The sequence below is a fragment of the Falco rusticolus genome, chromosome 2 (genome assembly GCF_015220075.1).
Source record: "Falco rusticolus isolate bFalRus1 chromosome 2, bFalRus1.pri, whole genome shotgun sequence".
In the NCBI taxonomy this organism is placed as follows: Eukaryota; Metazoa; Chordata; class Aves; order Falconiformes; family Falconidae; genus Falco; species Falco rusticolus.
Genome location: NC_051188.1, coordinates 19,546,021 through 19,562,265, shown reverse-complemented (window position 1 = coordinate 19,562,265; position 16,245 = coordinate 19,546,021). Strand labels below are relative to the sequence as shown.

General features: G+C 41.6%; 1 protein-coding gene across 6 annotated transcripts; it reads left to right on the top strand.

The window, feature by feature from the left end:
- Positions 1 to 711: 711 nt before the first annotated feature.
- On the top strand, positions 712 to 15,052 carry GJA3 (gap junction protein alpha 3). Of its 6 annotated transcripts, none has more exons than XM_037377549.1 (3): positions 712 to 794; positions 2,790 to 2,880; positions 7,807 to 15,052. In XM_037377549.1, the coding sequence occupies exon 3, from the start codon at positions 7,824 to 7,826 to the stop codon at positions 9,357 to 9,359; it is 1,536 nt and encodes a 511-aa protein (XP_037233446.1). In that variant the 5' UTR covers positions 712 to 794; positions 2,790 to 2,880; positions 7,807 to 7,823; the 3' UTR covers positions 9,360 to 15,052. The 6 variants fall into 6 exon arrangements, 5 of the variants coding, with proteins under 5 accessions (XP_037233446.1, XP_037233444.1, XP_037233445.1 ...); XM_037377547.1 differs by lacking the exon at positions 712 to 794 and adding an exon at positions 836 to 988; XM_037377548.1 differs by lacking the exon at positions 712 to 794 and adding an exon at positions 1,108 to 2,573.
- Positions 15,053 to 16,245: the final 1,193 nt, after the last annotated feature.

Sequence of the window (16,245 nt, the reverse complement as noted above, 5' to 3'; positions counted from 1 at the left end):
CGAAGAACTTTTAGTTGCTTGGGGTTTTTATACATCTTTTTTCTTTAAGATCTGTCTAACAGCTGATGGATCCAGGTGGGATGCTCCCCTTTCAGACCCAGCGGGACTGAGGAAGCCGTAGTGAACTCCGCCGAAGCCAGGCGGCTCTGGCGAGCCGTGCGGAGAAGCCCGCCAACGGCAGGCGCGCGAGAGGGGCGCCGCGGCGGCCACTTGGGGGCGCCGCTCGGCCGCGTGAGAGAGCGCGTGTGAGCGGGCGGGCCGCCTCCGCGCCGGGCGCGCGTTGTTCTCGCGGCAGCGCCGTGCCGGGCGCGAGGCCCAGCGCCGCCGCCCGCAGCCGTGCCCCCGCCACACGGCGCCTCCGCGGGCCGCCGCGGCCGCCGGTTCCCGAGGGGGAGCGGGAGGCTCCCGCCGCGCCGCCTGCGGGAAGCCCCGGCGGGGAGGGGTTTCTTACGCTTTTATCCTCTCGGAGGAAGAAACCGTGTGTTTCTCAGGAAATCCCACCCAGGCCCGCGAGAGAGGAGGGACTGCCTGCGCAGTGGCCACGTTTTAAAAGCCGCGCAGAGCCGGGCAGGCGGGCCGGCCGCTCCTGTCGGAGCTTCCCGAGCGAGGAGACGCAGCTACCGGCCCGCAGCCTCGTGCGGCCGGAGGCGCTGCTGTGGGAGGCGGGCAGGGGGAGGGGAGAGAGGGAGGGACGGGTGCCCGATGCCTGCAGGGGAGGCCGCAGCGGTGCCGTGCCACGGGCGGGCTGTGGGCGGCCGGCCGCCCGCGGGGCGCGTTGCCAGCAGAGGCAGCAGGTAGGGCGCTGGGCACCGGCCTCCCGGCGCGTCCCGCCCCGCCCCCGCACCCCCCTCCGCCGCTTTTTTCCATAGCCCGAGCAAAGTTTGGGGGCTCCCCCCCCCCAACTACATAAGCTATGCGCCAACTCTGTCTGGACTCTTCTGAACGAGTTAAGCTTTTGCTGCTTAAAATAGCCTTGCTCCCGCCAAGCGTAAGTAGAGCGAGCCCGGGCTGCGCCGCCCGGCAGACGGCTGCAGGGCGCGGGGGCGCAGCCCGGGGAGGGGACGCCGCCGGGGGACGTGGCCGCGGGCAGCCCTAGAGCCGCACCGGGGGCGGGAGGCTGCCTGGGGCCTCTGCCCGCTGGCCGTGCCCCTCGGCCCTGGGCTGGGCGCCAGGGAGGGGCAGGGCGAGGCCGAGCTCTGCTTGTGCCCTGCTGAGGAGGAACAGTAGAAAGGGCCTTAACTGCTTTAAATGCCTCCCTGAGGGACCCCGGTGTGTGTCCGCTGTTCCTGCAACACCGAAGGAACCATCTGCAGGCAGGATGTGCTTGCGGGTGGGACTCATAAAGTGAGCCTGGTGTGGCAGGGGAAAGTGTCCAAACCTCACAAAACACCTCAGAAAATGCAGCGGAGGGGGAAGCGCCAAATATCATGTCTATCTGCGATTGTTGTGGCCGTTGCCCACGAAGTGTGCATGTGTGATGGCATATAACTTCTTCCTTAAGGGTTGCCACTAACGTTTGAACACTGATGTGCGTTTCAAGCCAATTTTACTTGGAGTGAAAAAGCTTGGAGTAAAGTGAAATCCTAAATATAAAGCAGAGGCAGAATGGCTTGTAAGTGGTGCCACACAGAATGATGGAGTTCACTAGTGTAACCCAAGGTGGTTCTGGGGTTTATTGAGCTGAGCTCTGAGTTACTGGGCCCTTATGCTTTGTCCTGATGGTGGGGAAAATGTGGGGGTGGCCTCCTTGCTTTGACTAGGCTTGTACCTCACTCTGGTCACATCTTTGGTCTGAGTGTTACCAAAAACATCCCAGTTACTCACTTAGGACTCACAAGGATGCAAAGTATTTAAATATTCTTTGGAAGATATTTACGGCTTGATTAAGCAAAAGTTTGCCAATGTTATAAGCAAGAAAAGTTGTTTCATTTGGGTTTTTTCCCTGTCAGCAAAAAATATCAGAAAAGTATTGTGTTTGTTGCTGACTCACTGAAGAAATCACATAAGCCTAAAATGTTACTAGGAGTCCTGAAAGTATGTTAGGTCTTTAAGGACACTGGCGTAGATATAAGGAAGGAATTGAACTGAGTAGCCAGAGCTACTAGTTTCTTTTTAAGGGGAAATTTGAAGGGAGAAGTGAAAATCCTACTGGAACATTTTAGAACTAAACTAGAAAACGATTTAAATGGTTTCCATAAGACAAAAATGTACTTTAAGAAGTTTGAACAGGGTGTATAGCACCATCTCCCTTGCAATTGCTGTAACTTGCCTGAAGTCCCCTCAGACTGATACTTGTCAGTTGGGGTACGTGCTGCTCTGCAGTGAAAAAGGGTCTTGAGTCTCTGAATGCCAGAAAGGCTCCTCTTTCCTTTGTATATCTGGGGCAGGGGGCGGGACACTCCTTACTGTGCAGTTTTTAGATCTGTGTGGCTGATCGTATGTGGGCACCTGACAGATCTGTCTCATTCATGCTTCACTCACTCGGGATGCGGGGACCGTTGCCCTCATGTTCGACAGCTATTCCATAGTCCCCTGGTAGCTCCACACCCTTCACACCTTTCAGAGTTTCATTGGTAAGTCACTGTCTTTTAATTCCAATGTAGAGGTCTAAGGTGGCATTTGAGTATTCTGGGGGAGAAAAGGGGTTACTTTTTGTTCCTGTTTAGCTACTCACAGGAGAAAATCAGAGCAAGGCTTTATTACACCAGGGAACAGAGGAGTTTAACAGGTGGGGTGTAGCTCTTCTCCTGGGCTCAGCCCTGTGCTCCTTGCACTTTTCCTTTACTCAGGCCAAACTTTCACTCAGAGGCCAAGTGAAGTCAAGAAGAAGTCAAGAGAAGTTTTGCCTGGGATTTAAGGAGACGGCTCCATAGCACTAAAGTAAGTTTAAGGTAATAATAAGATCAACTAAGGAATTAATTTTTAACAAGTGTTTAAAATACAATGAAAGCGATAATAGATGTGTCTGAAAGTACGACGCTGAGCAAGAAGAAGGGTGTTTTCAAGTCCTCATTTAAACATTTATAAAGTGAATTTTGAAACTTCCATTGTGAATTATAAAACACCCACCACTGTGTTTCATATATATGTACGTGAACAAATACCATTAGGTTTCATTGGAAATTATAGTAGGTTATTGCATATCTGCCACTTTGGAATGACATGGTCATGCTACGGACTTTGTGCAGCATGACTACTTTTATTGTATTTAAATTAGCAGAGTTAAAAATCTGGTAGTAATGGAGATGCCTGATTGTTTAGTGCAAAACCAAAGGAAATATTGTAAGTTGTTTTCTCTTTTAACAGCATTATTTTCTCATACTGGTTTAAAAAAATCTAGATAATTTTGAAGATAAAAACCTAAATCCCAAGATTTTAGGCTGTCATGAGAAATGAAATAAAATATGGACTGAATTTAAGATATAGTATTCAGACAAGTACATCTGTTACATTTCTAAATAATTGCTAAGGGAAATTTTTTACATATACCAGCATAATAAAATCATAAATACACCAGATGTCATAATCTGGTACTGTAGTATAGCTGTGTAGTTATTTATGTGTGTATATGTGTGCATATGTGTATAAATACATAAACATATGAACGTCTTTTCTGACCTAAATGGTTCTCTTATTCTGTGTATGAGTAAAATTATGAATAATTAAAATATTGTATTTCACACACTTGGTACATACTGATGAACCTCTTTGGTGACATCATCAGAAATAGAAATAGAAATAATAATTAGCAAGTTTAGAGATGCCACATGGTAATTGTTTTTTTTTTCCTGTAGAGGGATATATATGACTTCACAGCTTTTAAAATTTATTCTCTTTCTTGCTTGTTCTCTTTGTCACACACGCACAAACATACACACACACCCCATCCACAAAGTATATTTGTGCATGTGCTAAACATAGTAATTAATAGCACAACATTGATTCTTAAATGGAATGCTGTGCCAGTTTTTGTGAACCGCCCATTTTTCAGTATTTGTCTCAGAGGAATAATTTTCTAAGTGACACAAATTTATATGTGACTCCCAGTTCTTATAAAATGATCCCAACGTTCATGCAGTCCTTGTTTTTCATACTGTTGAATTAGACTGGTTTCTGAGACAGATTCTCTGTCATTCCCTGGCGGGTATTTCCACATGAATATAAAGAAATACAGATAAAGATGTTTAATTTCTCAATCTGCAATTTTTCCAAGCACAGAAAGAAAAAAATGTTTCTCTTTGCAATCCATATGTAAGATTAGGTCTTAACAGTTGCCTAGCTCTCTATTTCAGCAGCACTGAAAGTACTACTGTACAGCTGAAGTTTATGTAATACTACAAAAGTAAGCTTGCAATTCTTCTCGCCTAAAATATTGAGCTGTGTCTGTTTAAATTTAGATTGAGATATTTTATTGTTGAACCTAGTGGTGGCAACTCAAATATTCTGTGAGCTCTGTGAGCCTCCTGGTTTGTTTTATGTCATATAATGATTATTTGTATCAAGGCACTGCTTTAAAATTGTGGATGTGATTTTTGGATGAGGTGCTTTGGCTTTAAAAATTACTCACTGAAGAATGTATTGACTTTGAAGAAAGGTATGAGGGCATGGATTTCTGAGAACACTCCAGCCAGTGGAGCTACGTATCTCTGCATTGCCCTTGGAAATTATGTCCTTCCCGTATATAGGTACTATATGTGTACTATAGGTAATACAAATTTGTAGTAAAGGCAATGATTGCCGCTATTCATATCAAGATGAACTCTGAGGTTTTCACCTTTGTGCAGTTAAGATGCTGTGAAGCACCTGCTTACTGCTTAAACACTTTTTCTTTGCGTACAGGATGAATTTGCACATGCTGATACGCAAAAATATTTTAATTAGTGTAAGCATTTGAATAGCTTTTTGAAGTGTATCCTTTGAGAAATGTATCTTGTCACATCTTTGGTGTCCTAAATTATCTTAGCCTGGGCATTGTTGACCTGTAGTCAAAAGAAAAAAACATCTTCAGTAGTATTAGTGAATAGAGAATGATTGAGAATAACTTAGATGGTATTATTTGTCATCTTTCCGTTTTAGAAATCACTATTTTTCTTATTTCATTAATTACTAGATAGTTCTTCAGAAAAGCACAAGGAATCCTGCTTTTCATTGTAGTCGGCATTGCTTCTTGATCTCAATAAGAGAATCACTACAGTGTACCTATAGGGAGGGAAAAAAATGCTACCTCTTCACCTTACAGCGTAGGGGTTATAATTTTTCATGGGGGCAGATCAACTTCATTTTTTGGAACCATAAAAGGTAATACCTGTCTTTATAAAGAACAGTGTGCGGTCTCTGTGCCATTGGACACAAGGGTATTAGCAGCCATGCTGAAAATAGACCATAATTAATGAATTAAAGCAGATTTAATGCAAACTTTTGCCCATTGATAAACGTTCTATTACAAGTATTAGTAACAAAGGAACAAAGTGTAAAAGACTGCTTATTATCTGAGCCGCCTATTTTGCTTGATCTGCATAGAAAACAAAAGAGTGAGGGCAGAGAGAACTGAGCCGAGAGGCACAGAACAATTCAAAGGATAGCAGAAAAATGAAATACTGAAGTTAGAGTTATGCTAAACTTCTTTAGTCCATCAAGTATCGCATTATTCATTTTGCTGTTCCTGCATTTTCCTACTCAAAATCTGAACATTCACAAATGACAGTTCTATCCAAAGGTGGAACTAAACTGAGTATATCTTCAAATGGTTTTGAGTTAAAAAGATACAAAATTAATTCATTATTACCTTAAAAATTAATACCTCTCAAGATTAGGAAATAAAATATCTTAACATTTAAAAAAAAATATTTAAAATTGTTTTAGGACCAGGGACATTAATAATCAGTGTTTCATTGTTCGTACTGTCATTTGCAGTTAAATGTTCCATGCTAGGAAAATAATTCAATTATATTCAAGGGAATGTGTTTTTGTAGAGTATCAAAGATCTATTTTATTTTTTTTAGGGAGAGTTTTTGTTGAATTAACTTTGTGGGGATAAAAAGTGAACTAGTATTCCAGGACTTACAAAAATGCAAAATACTAATGGTTGTGGTGTTGCTTTTTGTGTGAAAGTATACTGTTCTGCAGTTACAGATATTTCATTGCCTCATAGTAAAATCAAATTCTTAAAAAAGTAGCTTAAATAACTTTAATTTCTTTAATTGCCTTAACTAAAAGCCTGAAAGTGTTTCAGTGCAGACTTTGGAAATGCATCCTCTGGAAAAATGGTGACATCATTGTTGGAAATCACAGTAGTTATAATACAGAAGAATATATTTTCTCAGTGGTAAATTCCTGCCTGTAACAACGAATGTCTCTCTTCTGCTTGGGAATTGTAAGATACACGGGTATTTGGACAAGAAGTATGAAAACAAAAAGAGTGAAGTAATTCAGTTGTATTTATAAAATATTGTGAGATTTTTAAACAAGAGGATTTTTTCTGATAGCGTTTTTTGCATGCAAATTGTTACATTTGCATTATAAATATTTCTGAAGGTGTTGAAGTCAGCTGAAAATAGAGTTTTGTATTTTGTATTCAGTTGAAGGTTGGCATATAAAATATATAAGTGGGTCCATTAGGAGAATGAAATGTACTTCTTACACATATTCCAATATTCTTACATATATACCTGTTAGGAACAGGCCAAGGATAACAGAAGTGATAACAGCAGATATAATAGCTTGTTTCTCGATTGAAGGCAGCTTGTGAGGAATCTGATCTTAAAAAAAACTTGTACTTTAAGCCTTTCCAAATCAGAACTTGTGTCACTGCCTAGAATTGGACATGGGAAGCCCATCATGCATTAATCGGTGGAAACTACGGAGAATATATACTAGTTGTTTGTCAAGAACTAAAGTCATAGGATATAATTTTATTTCTCAAGAAAATTTCTGCCCATGCTTGCTGAAGTGTCCTTGAGTTTTTGTGGTTTTGTTGTGGTGGTGGTGTTTGTTTTTTTTTTTTTTAATAGTGTTGCAGGACGTGTGGTTCAGTAACACCAAGTGGCAGGACAGTAGGGGAAATGGCACAGAAACCTTTCCACCATTCCTCTCAGAATTTCTCATTCTTCCCAATATTTGAAGTTACTTTGATAATTCTCTCCTTTTAGAAATGAACTGAAACGTGACTAGGCTTTGAGAACATGCTTGGTGGTGGTGTAGACATTCCAAAATTAAACTGTAAATTCCATAGGTTTTGAGTAATTATTTTTCAGTGAATATTTTCTGCTATGAAAATAGCAGAGACCTGGGACATTACTAACTTCCAGAATGCTGGAGTAAATAAGTCCCGGTAACAAATTATTAGAGTTAGGCAAACTTTGTATCACACTGATACAAGTGCAGTCACATAAATAGTAGGAATATTCTATTTAATTGAACCAATTTCCATCTGTTCTTTTCTAAAAATAAGCAAGAACAGTTAGAAGCATTTCAGGTGGAGGAAGAAGCAAAATCATGTTTTTAAAATACTTAAATCTTGTAGAAATTCTAGTTATGAATCTTTCTTGCCTGTTGTGTATAGACACTTAAACCTGTATTGGCTAGGTGAAAGCACTGAACATCCCATTTCTGTGCTCACCAAAATCCATGGCTGCATGGTCACAGGGTTACGTAGTTCTTAACATAAGTGTGCAATATTCTGCAAATGGAAGTGCACTTAGGAAATTTTATTTGTTGAGGATCAACCTGTTCTGCCCTGGCATTTTGTATTGACAAGATTTTTTTTTTTTTAACATTGCTCTAATTGCTCTAATGTTCTTATTGTAGGTTAGAAATCTGAAACAATGGGTGACTGGAGCTTTCTGGGGAGACTGTTAGAGAATGCGCAGGAGCACTCCACGGTTATTGGCAAGGTTTGGCTGACAGTACTGTTTATCTTCAGGATACTGGTGCTGGGGGCTGCTGCTGAGGAGGTCTGGGGAGATGAGCAGTCGGACTTTACATGCAACACTCAGCAACCTGGTTGTGAAAATGTTTGCTATGACAAAGCCTTCCCCATTTCTCACATCCGCTTCTGGGTGCTGCAGATCATTTTTGTCTCCACTCCAACCCTCATCTACCTGGGCCATGTGCTGCACATTGTACGCATGGAGGAGAAGAGGAAAGAGAAAGAAGAGCTGAAAAAGAAGGGAAGCATCAAAGACAGCAACTACCCGGGAGCAGCAGCATCTGGCAGTGGTGGTGGAGGTGGCAGCAATAATGTCAAGGATCCTCTTGGCAAAAGAGGGAAGGAGAAGCTCCCGATCCGTGATGAACGTGGCAGAATCCGTATGGGGGGTGCTCTGCTCCGTACCTATGTCTTCAACATCATTTTCAAGACACTGTTTGAGGTGGGCTTCATTGTGGGCCAGTACTTCCTATATGGCTTTGAGCTAAAGCCAGTCTACCAGTGCAGCCGCTCACCTTGCCCACACACTGTGGACTGCTTCATCTCAAGGCCTACTGAGAAGACCATATTCATCATCTTCATGCTGGTGGTGGCCTCTGTCTCCCTGTTGCTAAACATGCTTGAGATATATCACTTGGGCTGGAAGAAGCTTAAACAGGGCATGACAAGCCGGTACAGCCTTGAGATGCCTGTTGCAACAATGACACCGGTTATGGTAACAGGGGAGTCCAAACCTGTTGCCTTGCCACCACCAGCACCACCTGTGGTGGTAACAACAGCCATGCCCCCCCCTGTTTTGCCTGACACCCGTGCTGTCACACCGCTGCTGGCCCCGGTGACCATGGCACCATACTATGCTGCGGCTGCTCCAAGACCACGGCCTCCCTCCAACATGGCCTCCATGGCCAGCTACCCTGTTGCTCCACCAGTTCCTGAGGAGAGGCACCATGCTGTGACTCCCACACCCATCTCCACTCCCATCACCATCCCGACCCCCATCCCCACGCCCACACCAGCCGTTATCAACTACTTCAACAGCAACAGCAATGCCCTAGCAGCTGAGCAGAACTGGATCAACATGGCAGCTGAGCAGCAGGGGAAGGTGCCCTCCAGCTCGACAGGCTCCTCTACCCCCAGCAGTGTCCGGCATCACCTTCCTGAGCAGGAAGAGCCACAGGAGCAGCTGCTTCCTCCCCCAGCTGGGCCACCCACTACGGCCGCCAACAGCGGCAGCAGCACCAGCCTGAGCGGGGCGAGTGGCAACAAGTGGGATGTGGAGGGTGAGGTGGAGCTGTCAGAGGAACGGCCTGTCTCAGCTGCCTGCACCACTGTGGAGATGCATGAGCCACCGCTGCTTGTAGACACACGGCGCTTGAGCAGGGCCAGTAAGTCGAGCAGCTGCAGAGCCAGGTCAGATGACCTGGCCGTGTAGTGTGGTCGCCTCTGCTCAGAAGAGCAGGTGATGGAAGGCAGAGTGGGCAGGGGAACTGCCCAGGGAGGCCAGGCCTGGCATGGGTGGGAAGGTCTGGGCTTCAAACTTTGACGCTTGCTGTTTTTGCACTCTGTGAGTTGTAGTGGGGAAAAATATCAACATTTTCTAATAGGTCAGGGGTGGCCGAAGCACAGCCCGTGGGCCAGGGGACCAGTCCCACTTTCCTTCATGTCCATGGCAGATGTTCCAAGGGCAGACATAGTGGAAGCCTGCACAGATAACAGGTGGTGATGATAGCTGGTCATGTGCCCTGAGACTGACTTTCATCTGAGAAAAATGTTAATACCCCTAGTGGCCATGTGCCTGGTTGTCATCTCCCTCTTGCCCTTGCCTTCACTTCCACCCTTTTTCACATAAACTCTACATGAGTGGATGCGATGACTGACTTTCCTCCTCTGAAATCTTATGCAGCCCTATGGCAACCATCAAAGTGGCATGTTGCCTGTTGGCACCTGTCATCTCTACGGACCAACTTGCCATATTGAAGGTGACTCAGTCTTTTCCATATAACATGACTTAATTAAGCCTTTGTGCTCATGGCAAATCACCAGTGTGGTCCTCGGCCAGGCAAAGTTTAGGTAACCCCTGTAATAGATCTTTGAGGTTCATCTTTCTATTTTTTTTTTTACTCTTGACCTGTTAGGAAGTGTTCAGTTTGACCTTCTATCCAGTGTTTGCCAACCATGATCACACCATGTTTTTAAGCCCACAAATATGTTTGAGCATGTTTGATTATAATTTTAGATGACTTCTGAAATTGCTTAGAGGAGGACAGGAATTTAAACCACACCTCAGAAATTATTACACAGAACAATTTCTCTTCAGAAAGCAAGGATTATGACTTCAGTACATTGTGGCCCCATACGTTGCCCATGGACAAATAATGGGATAAAGTAGAGCTCTGCATTTTAGACTATTAGGTATCAGCTTAAGTTTGTTGGAAAAATGCTTTTTAGAAGTAAACTTGAGTGCATATTTTTAAGTATTTGAAGATTTTGAGAATAATTTTGATCTGTAGGTTTAAAGTTACTTGACTGTGTACTTAATGATTTTAGTTTGATCTTTGATCTTACAAGAAAATGCAAGGGGAAAGAAACGTACTAATGGTAAAATTCCCAAAGCAACATCATTTCCTGTTGTGTTCTACCCTTTCCTTTAACAACAATCTGTAGTGTCTTACAGGTCAGTGAAAACAGATTTAGACAATATTGTATTGCAGAAAAGGTGGCTAAAATATCTGGGCAACATGCTAGTGGCTGAAGGGTCTGTTCTGATCCTGCTGAAGTCACTTGCAGGATTTCCATTCAATTTAACAAGGAGCAAGATTTGGGGATGGATCTTGCAGGCCTTATTCAAGCAAAACTAACATTTACATGGAGTTTTGGGAGCCAGAAGGAATGTAGATTTGGGGCCTTAGATATTAAAATCCTGCTTTTGAAAATTCTGTTTCTCTTAAAAATGGGTGGAGGAAACTACTGGGTATTTTTTTTCTAAGGTGCAGCTTTCCTTACAATTGGTTCTTTCCTTACAACTGGCTCTGTCCTTTATTCCTTTGTAACAAGTACTCTCACAGACATTAGTCAGAATTTTGAATGCCTGATAAGGCTTGGGAGAGTTGGAGTACAAAAGGAATGCAGGATTAGGCCCAACTTCTGTTCTAAGCAAAAGCCAAAAGAAGTGAAGCTCGGAGTCAGTCCTATTGCTGCTATAGAGCAAAAGTAATGTAATTGAAGAAAAGCAGTCAAACACACTGGGATAGCCCTTTGCATCTTCAAAGTATTTGACCTGGCAGTGCAGTCCTTACTCAGGCAGAACAGAGTCACCCTGTAGCAAGTAGTTACAATTGCCAGTTATTTCTGCTGTTAAATGTTTTCCTGAATGTGTTTATTTTATTCAACAGTTAAAATATATTCCCACCACTCAAGAACAAAGATTTATTTTTACTGCTTTCTGAGTAGACACAAAGAGTTTCTCGTGATCAGAAGCACTGTTCTGCAACCCTTGGGCATGCTATCTTATGACTTCCTTGACCTGCTTGTTGTGAACTAGGTGAGGGGAAGTCTTTCTTCTGCCACTGATCTTGGGGGCAGACACTGCATTAAAAGTCAATGTACAGTAGTACAATAAAGAGATTTAATTTTAGGTGTTCAGCTTCAGGCATGCTCTTGTGAATTTTCTGTTATAAGCCATAAAAACCTTTCTACAAGAAAGCTAAAAGCTAACTCCTGCTTTATATTGTATCCGCGCAACTATGCTGAACTTAGACTAAAGTTGATCAAGTTGCCTAGATGTAAACAAAGGCAGAGTTTAACACTCAAAATTTTTAGATTCACTAGCATCTATAGTAGCAGTTTTGTAAGTTTTGCTAAATGCCAAGTAATTATATTGCTGAAATAATGCAATATGCATCTCTGTATTTTAGTACATCAGAATTCATGGGCTATATTTTCCTTCCTTTTGTGCTTCTGAAGAATGAAGTCAAAGTCTCTCTGGAGTGTATTTATATAAACCAGACCACCTGGAATATGCACTTTTTTTATATCAGTGCCTGAGAGCAAAACTGACTTGTTTGATGGGGCTCCTGCAGTCCTTACTTTAGTACAGACCTCACAGAGTGTGTCCTGCAGGATTGCATCCATATTGTATATAAAAAATAATAACAGAGATAGGTTTAACTTAGGATCGAGTGATATCTAGTCTGCCCTTTTCAAGTTAATGTGTGAGGTTAGACCTGCAGAGAGTTCGGGTGCTTTTGTGGATATATGGTATTTTCAGGCAGAGTAACTACTGGAAAGCTGTAAAAGATCATTTTTCCTGTTAGGTCAAGCTCAAGGAGAGAAATGTAACTCTGTTGCAACTCCTAAGAGAAATCTGACAGAGCAGCCTCCACATCCAAGCAGTACTGGTCTGAGAAAGCAAAGCTACAACTTCACAGGTTGTGCTTTTAAGATCAGCTTAAGTTTTTTCATCATGTAACTAATTATACAGCATCAAGCTTCTTGGTTACCTGCAATTACATTTGGAGTCTGGTAGTTGTTTCTTCATTTAAGCCCAGGTAACTTTTCTGGCAGAACCCCCCCTTAGTGCTTACAACTGCTTTTAGTTGCTGCATCGCATCTAGAATCAGATGTGTTGAAAAAAAATCTTATTGGTGTGGCCGATTTTGAGTACTTCAGTCTTTACTCATGAATGATCACTGAATTCAACATGCTATAAATAAAGCATATTTCTAGAAAATACATACAAACACCAACTAACTTGCAGAACAGATCTGCTGGCAAAAATAATCTGCTAATTTCCAAGTCATTTACTCTTTCACATCAATTAATTCCGAAGAGGGAACTGGTAGCAGATGATATGTTGATTTAGCCTGGTCATATGGCTGTTCAAACCACAATCCTGAAAGATCTTATACAGACAGCTAACATGAAACCAGTAGGTAAGTTATTGCAAAAGCAGAAGTCAGAACAGCATCATGCCTAATATTGAGCAAACTGAAAGAAAAAACCCCAAACACTAATTTTTGCTCTTTGAGTAGACTGACTGTGGGAAAATTGTTCTCTCTCTTGGAGTTAAGAAAATGCTGATGTAAGCTGTGGAAAAGGAAAAACCTGAAAAAAGATACTCTTTTAACAAGTTACCAGGTGTATGATGTGCTACTCTTTTTGCAATAAGTCAACTGACTGGTACTAGTTAACCCTGCTTGGAGCGAAGGGGCTTGGCTAGATGACTTCCAGAGGTCCATTCTGACCACAATGATTATATGAAGCATATTTTCCAAATCACTGATTTCATTAGTACTTTTTTCATAAAAATTTTGCAAATACACACTAAAAGTAGTTTCTTGGCCATGGACACAGTTGATCTGTTTTCTATCAGTGGGTTTTGTTAATGTGTGCAGCTGTCAGTTAATACAAAAGAAAATTAAGTACAGACAATTTAAACCCCCATATTTCTTCCCTTTGTATTTGAATTAAATGAAGACAGCTTGCTAGAACCTTCCCTTTAATAAAGTGAAATATTTTGTCTATGAAAATCAATCTTTTTTTTTTTTTCATAGATAAAAAAGTGCTCCTTGAATTTGTTGGTCCATTCTGGCATTGAAAAATCATAGCTTCTTGAAAACAGGTAGCATGCACTGAAAAAGCAGATGAACTATGTTCTTTTCTGGTGTAATTCGGAAGCTAGTTGTGTGTAAAGTGGTACCAGGGGTTGCTTTGGCTCAGTGTATTTGTCGTTCATCAAGGCATTTAGAGCTAATTAAATGTCTGACATTTTGCAGCTCTTGAGATTATTTTCTGGTATGAATATGTAAGTGTAGGATCAGTAAAATAATTAAGGCAAGCTTTAAAAATCAGATCAGTACTTAGGTCCCTTTTTGGTTAGTCATTGGGACCATCTCCTCAGCTGCTACAAACTGTTGTATTCCACTGAGTTCATGTGGGTGACAACAGTCTGCGGAAGCAGAGCGTTGAGCCCCCAGGTCTTTTTGTTTAATACAGGCACTAACACTGTGGATTTGAACAGGCTGGGTTTTTTTCTTTTAATTCCAAATGTTTTACTTTGATTTTTCTTGTGAAAAGTGTGCTCTTGTAATTTTGATTTTCTGAAGTTTACATTCAGTTTTTGATTTCAGGTTGCACATTTGGATGAAATAAACTGTTTTCTAAGTTTACAATTTTATAAGAAGTAAAAGAATGACTCTGCCAATATGTTAAACTAAGAGAGAAATGTCTTACTATAACACAGGAACTCTTCAGACATAAGGCAGTACCATTAAAGACAATTTAACCTGATGACTGATCTGTAGTATCAGTTTTCTCTGTATATTTAAAATACGGGAGCTGGATATATAGGGAGCACACTATGGAAAAGATACTTTTCATCATGTTCTCAATTATTACCAAATAAACTAAAGTTCATTATTATTGATATGCCTTCTTGTGTATTTAGAGGTTCAATGACAAAAACTAGCTATGACATATGTCCTTTAAGAGCTAAATTTACAGCCTGCTTTAAAATTCCAAACAAAATACTTGTGGAGAAACACTGCACTGTTACACTGTACAAGATTTTGCAAAAGATACATGTTTTGCTTTATAGCCAAAAATACGGTTCTGAGCCTGCAAATACAATTTCATGCAAGTTATTTTTACTCTTGCAAATAGGACTGTTAAAGGCAGTAGGACTATTTGCATAAGCAAAAAACACTGATGTGAAAAAGAAATTATAGATTTGCATTTTAAGTTTGTTGTAAGAAGCCTATCAAATTCCAGAAGTTTCAGTCCTTGAAGAGTTATGCAAGATGTGTGAACATATTTTAAGGTGGAGAACAGATTCCTATTCCCATTGACACTGTTTCTCACAGTTAAAGGGTTGTAAAGCATAAGAAATCTTACTCAGAGCTTTCTTGTTGCTTACCAGATGTTTGTCTTTTACATGACAGAATCTGACAACACAAGTTTTCTGGGCCATCAGAAACTTGTAGTAACAATAAAAACAGCGAACAGTTAAAAGTGCTGTCTGCAAAGAAGTGCCTTGTGTATTAAATTCTGTAAGAAACAAGTTGATGTAAACGTTAATTTACCTCATATGTTTACAAAATCGTGACTAAATAAACTTTTTGTACCACAGCATTGTCTCTTTTAGATTAAATTTTCGTGATTGCGTAGATGGTATTCTAAAATACCAGTGTGACAGATCAGTTAAGCAAAGTCAGTTAGCTCTCTCTTACACTGCTGCTTCCCTTCTGCATATGAAGTGCTCACTGAATTGCATCTGTGGGAAAACTGGATGTTGAAACCCATCTCCATGCAGACCTTCCAGTGGCTTCAAAGGAATTTCACAGTCAAGAAGACACCTGTGATCAAGACGCACTCTAGCAGGTGCAAGAGGGGAAATGGTGATCCCCTTGAAATCAGTGTGAGGTCCACCTCTGCCTTCTGCTGAATACAGGTTTCACACTTGGCCGTGTTTTGACACGAGTCACTGTTCATCTCATGTTGTGTCATGTGGTGGTAATAGTGACTCCCACCTTTCCTCCCATGCTGACTCACTAACTGATTTATCCATGTAGCTGATATGTCTAAGGAGACTGTTACCTGTTAATGCGCAAAGGATTTTAGTGCAGGGAAAATGTGTCCATACTAGGGTTAATGCAGAGTACACACTGCATTTGAAATTTGCTGATTTGCCACTTACAGGCAAAGTTCACAGTTTAGCACACAGAAGTGTCACTCAATTTTGTACTAAATGTATGATGTACTAAAGGCAAGTTAGTGTCAGTATTGTATAGTCCCATGAAGAGCCCAAGCCCAGGTTCCCAAGAAGTTTAATGTGTGAAAAGCAGCAATGTGGGCAAGACTAAGTGACTCTTGCAGAAGTGTTTAGAATAAGTATGAAGGTTTTGTAAAACTTTATTTAATATGCAATACTTATATGGACCTGGCAGGGCAGGATATTTTCCATCCTGTGGTACTGAGTGTTTCCTCGCTCTTGTGTTAGTACAGTTGAGTGGATTTTTTTGGTGCCTCCTGTGCTTAGGCAATGCTGTTTCTGCTTACATGATGTATCCATACGACAAACCAGATTATTCACTGTCTTTGAAGACTGGGCAAGAGTCAAGCAAGCTGACAGGGGTATAATATAGATAATCCTAAGATAATGTTTAGCAATAACAAGATGAGGAAGAAAGTGAATAAAGTTATATGGGCAATACCAGCTGTATTGCTAAAGATAACTCGCCTCTGACCAAGAGCACTTTTTACCTCAAACACATGTGGTCAGAATATGTTCCATGCTTTCTATTTAGATGCATGTTTCATCA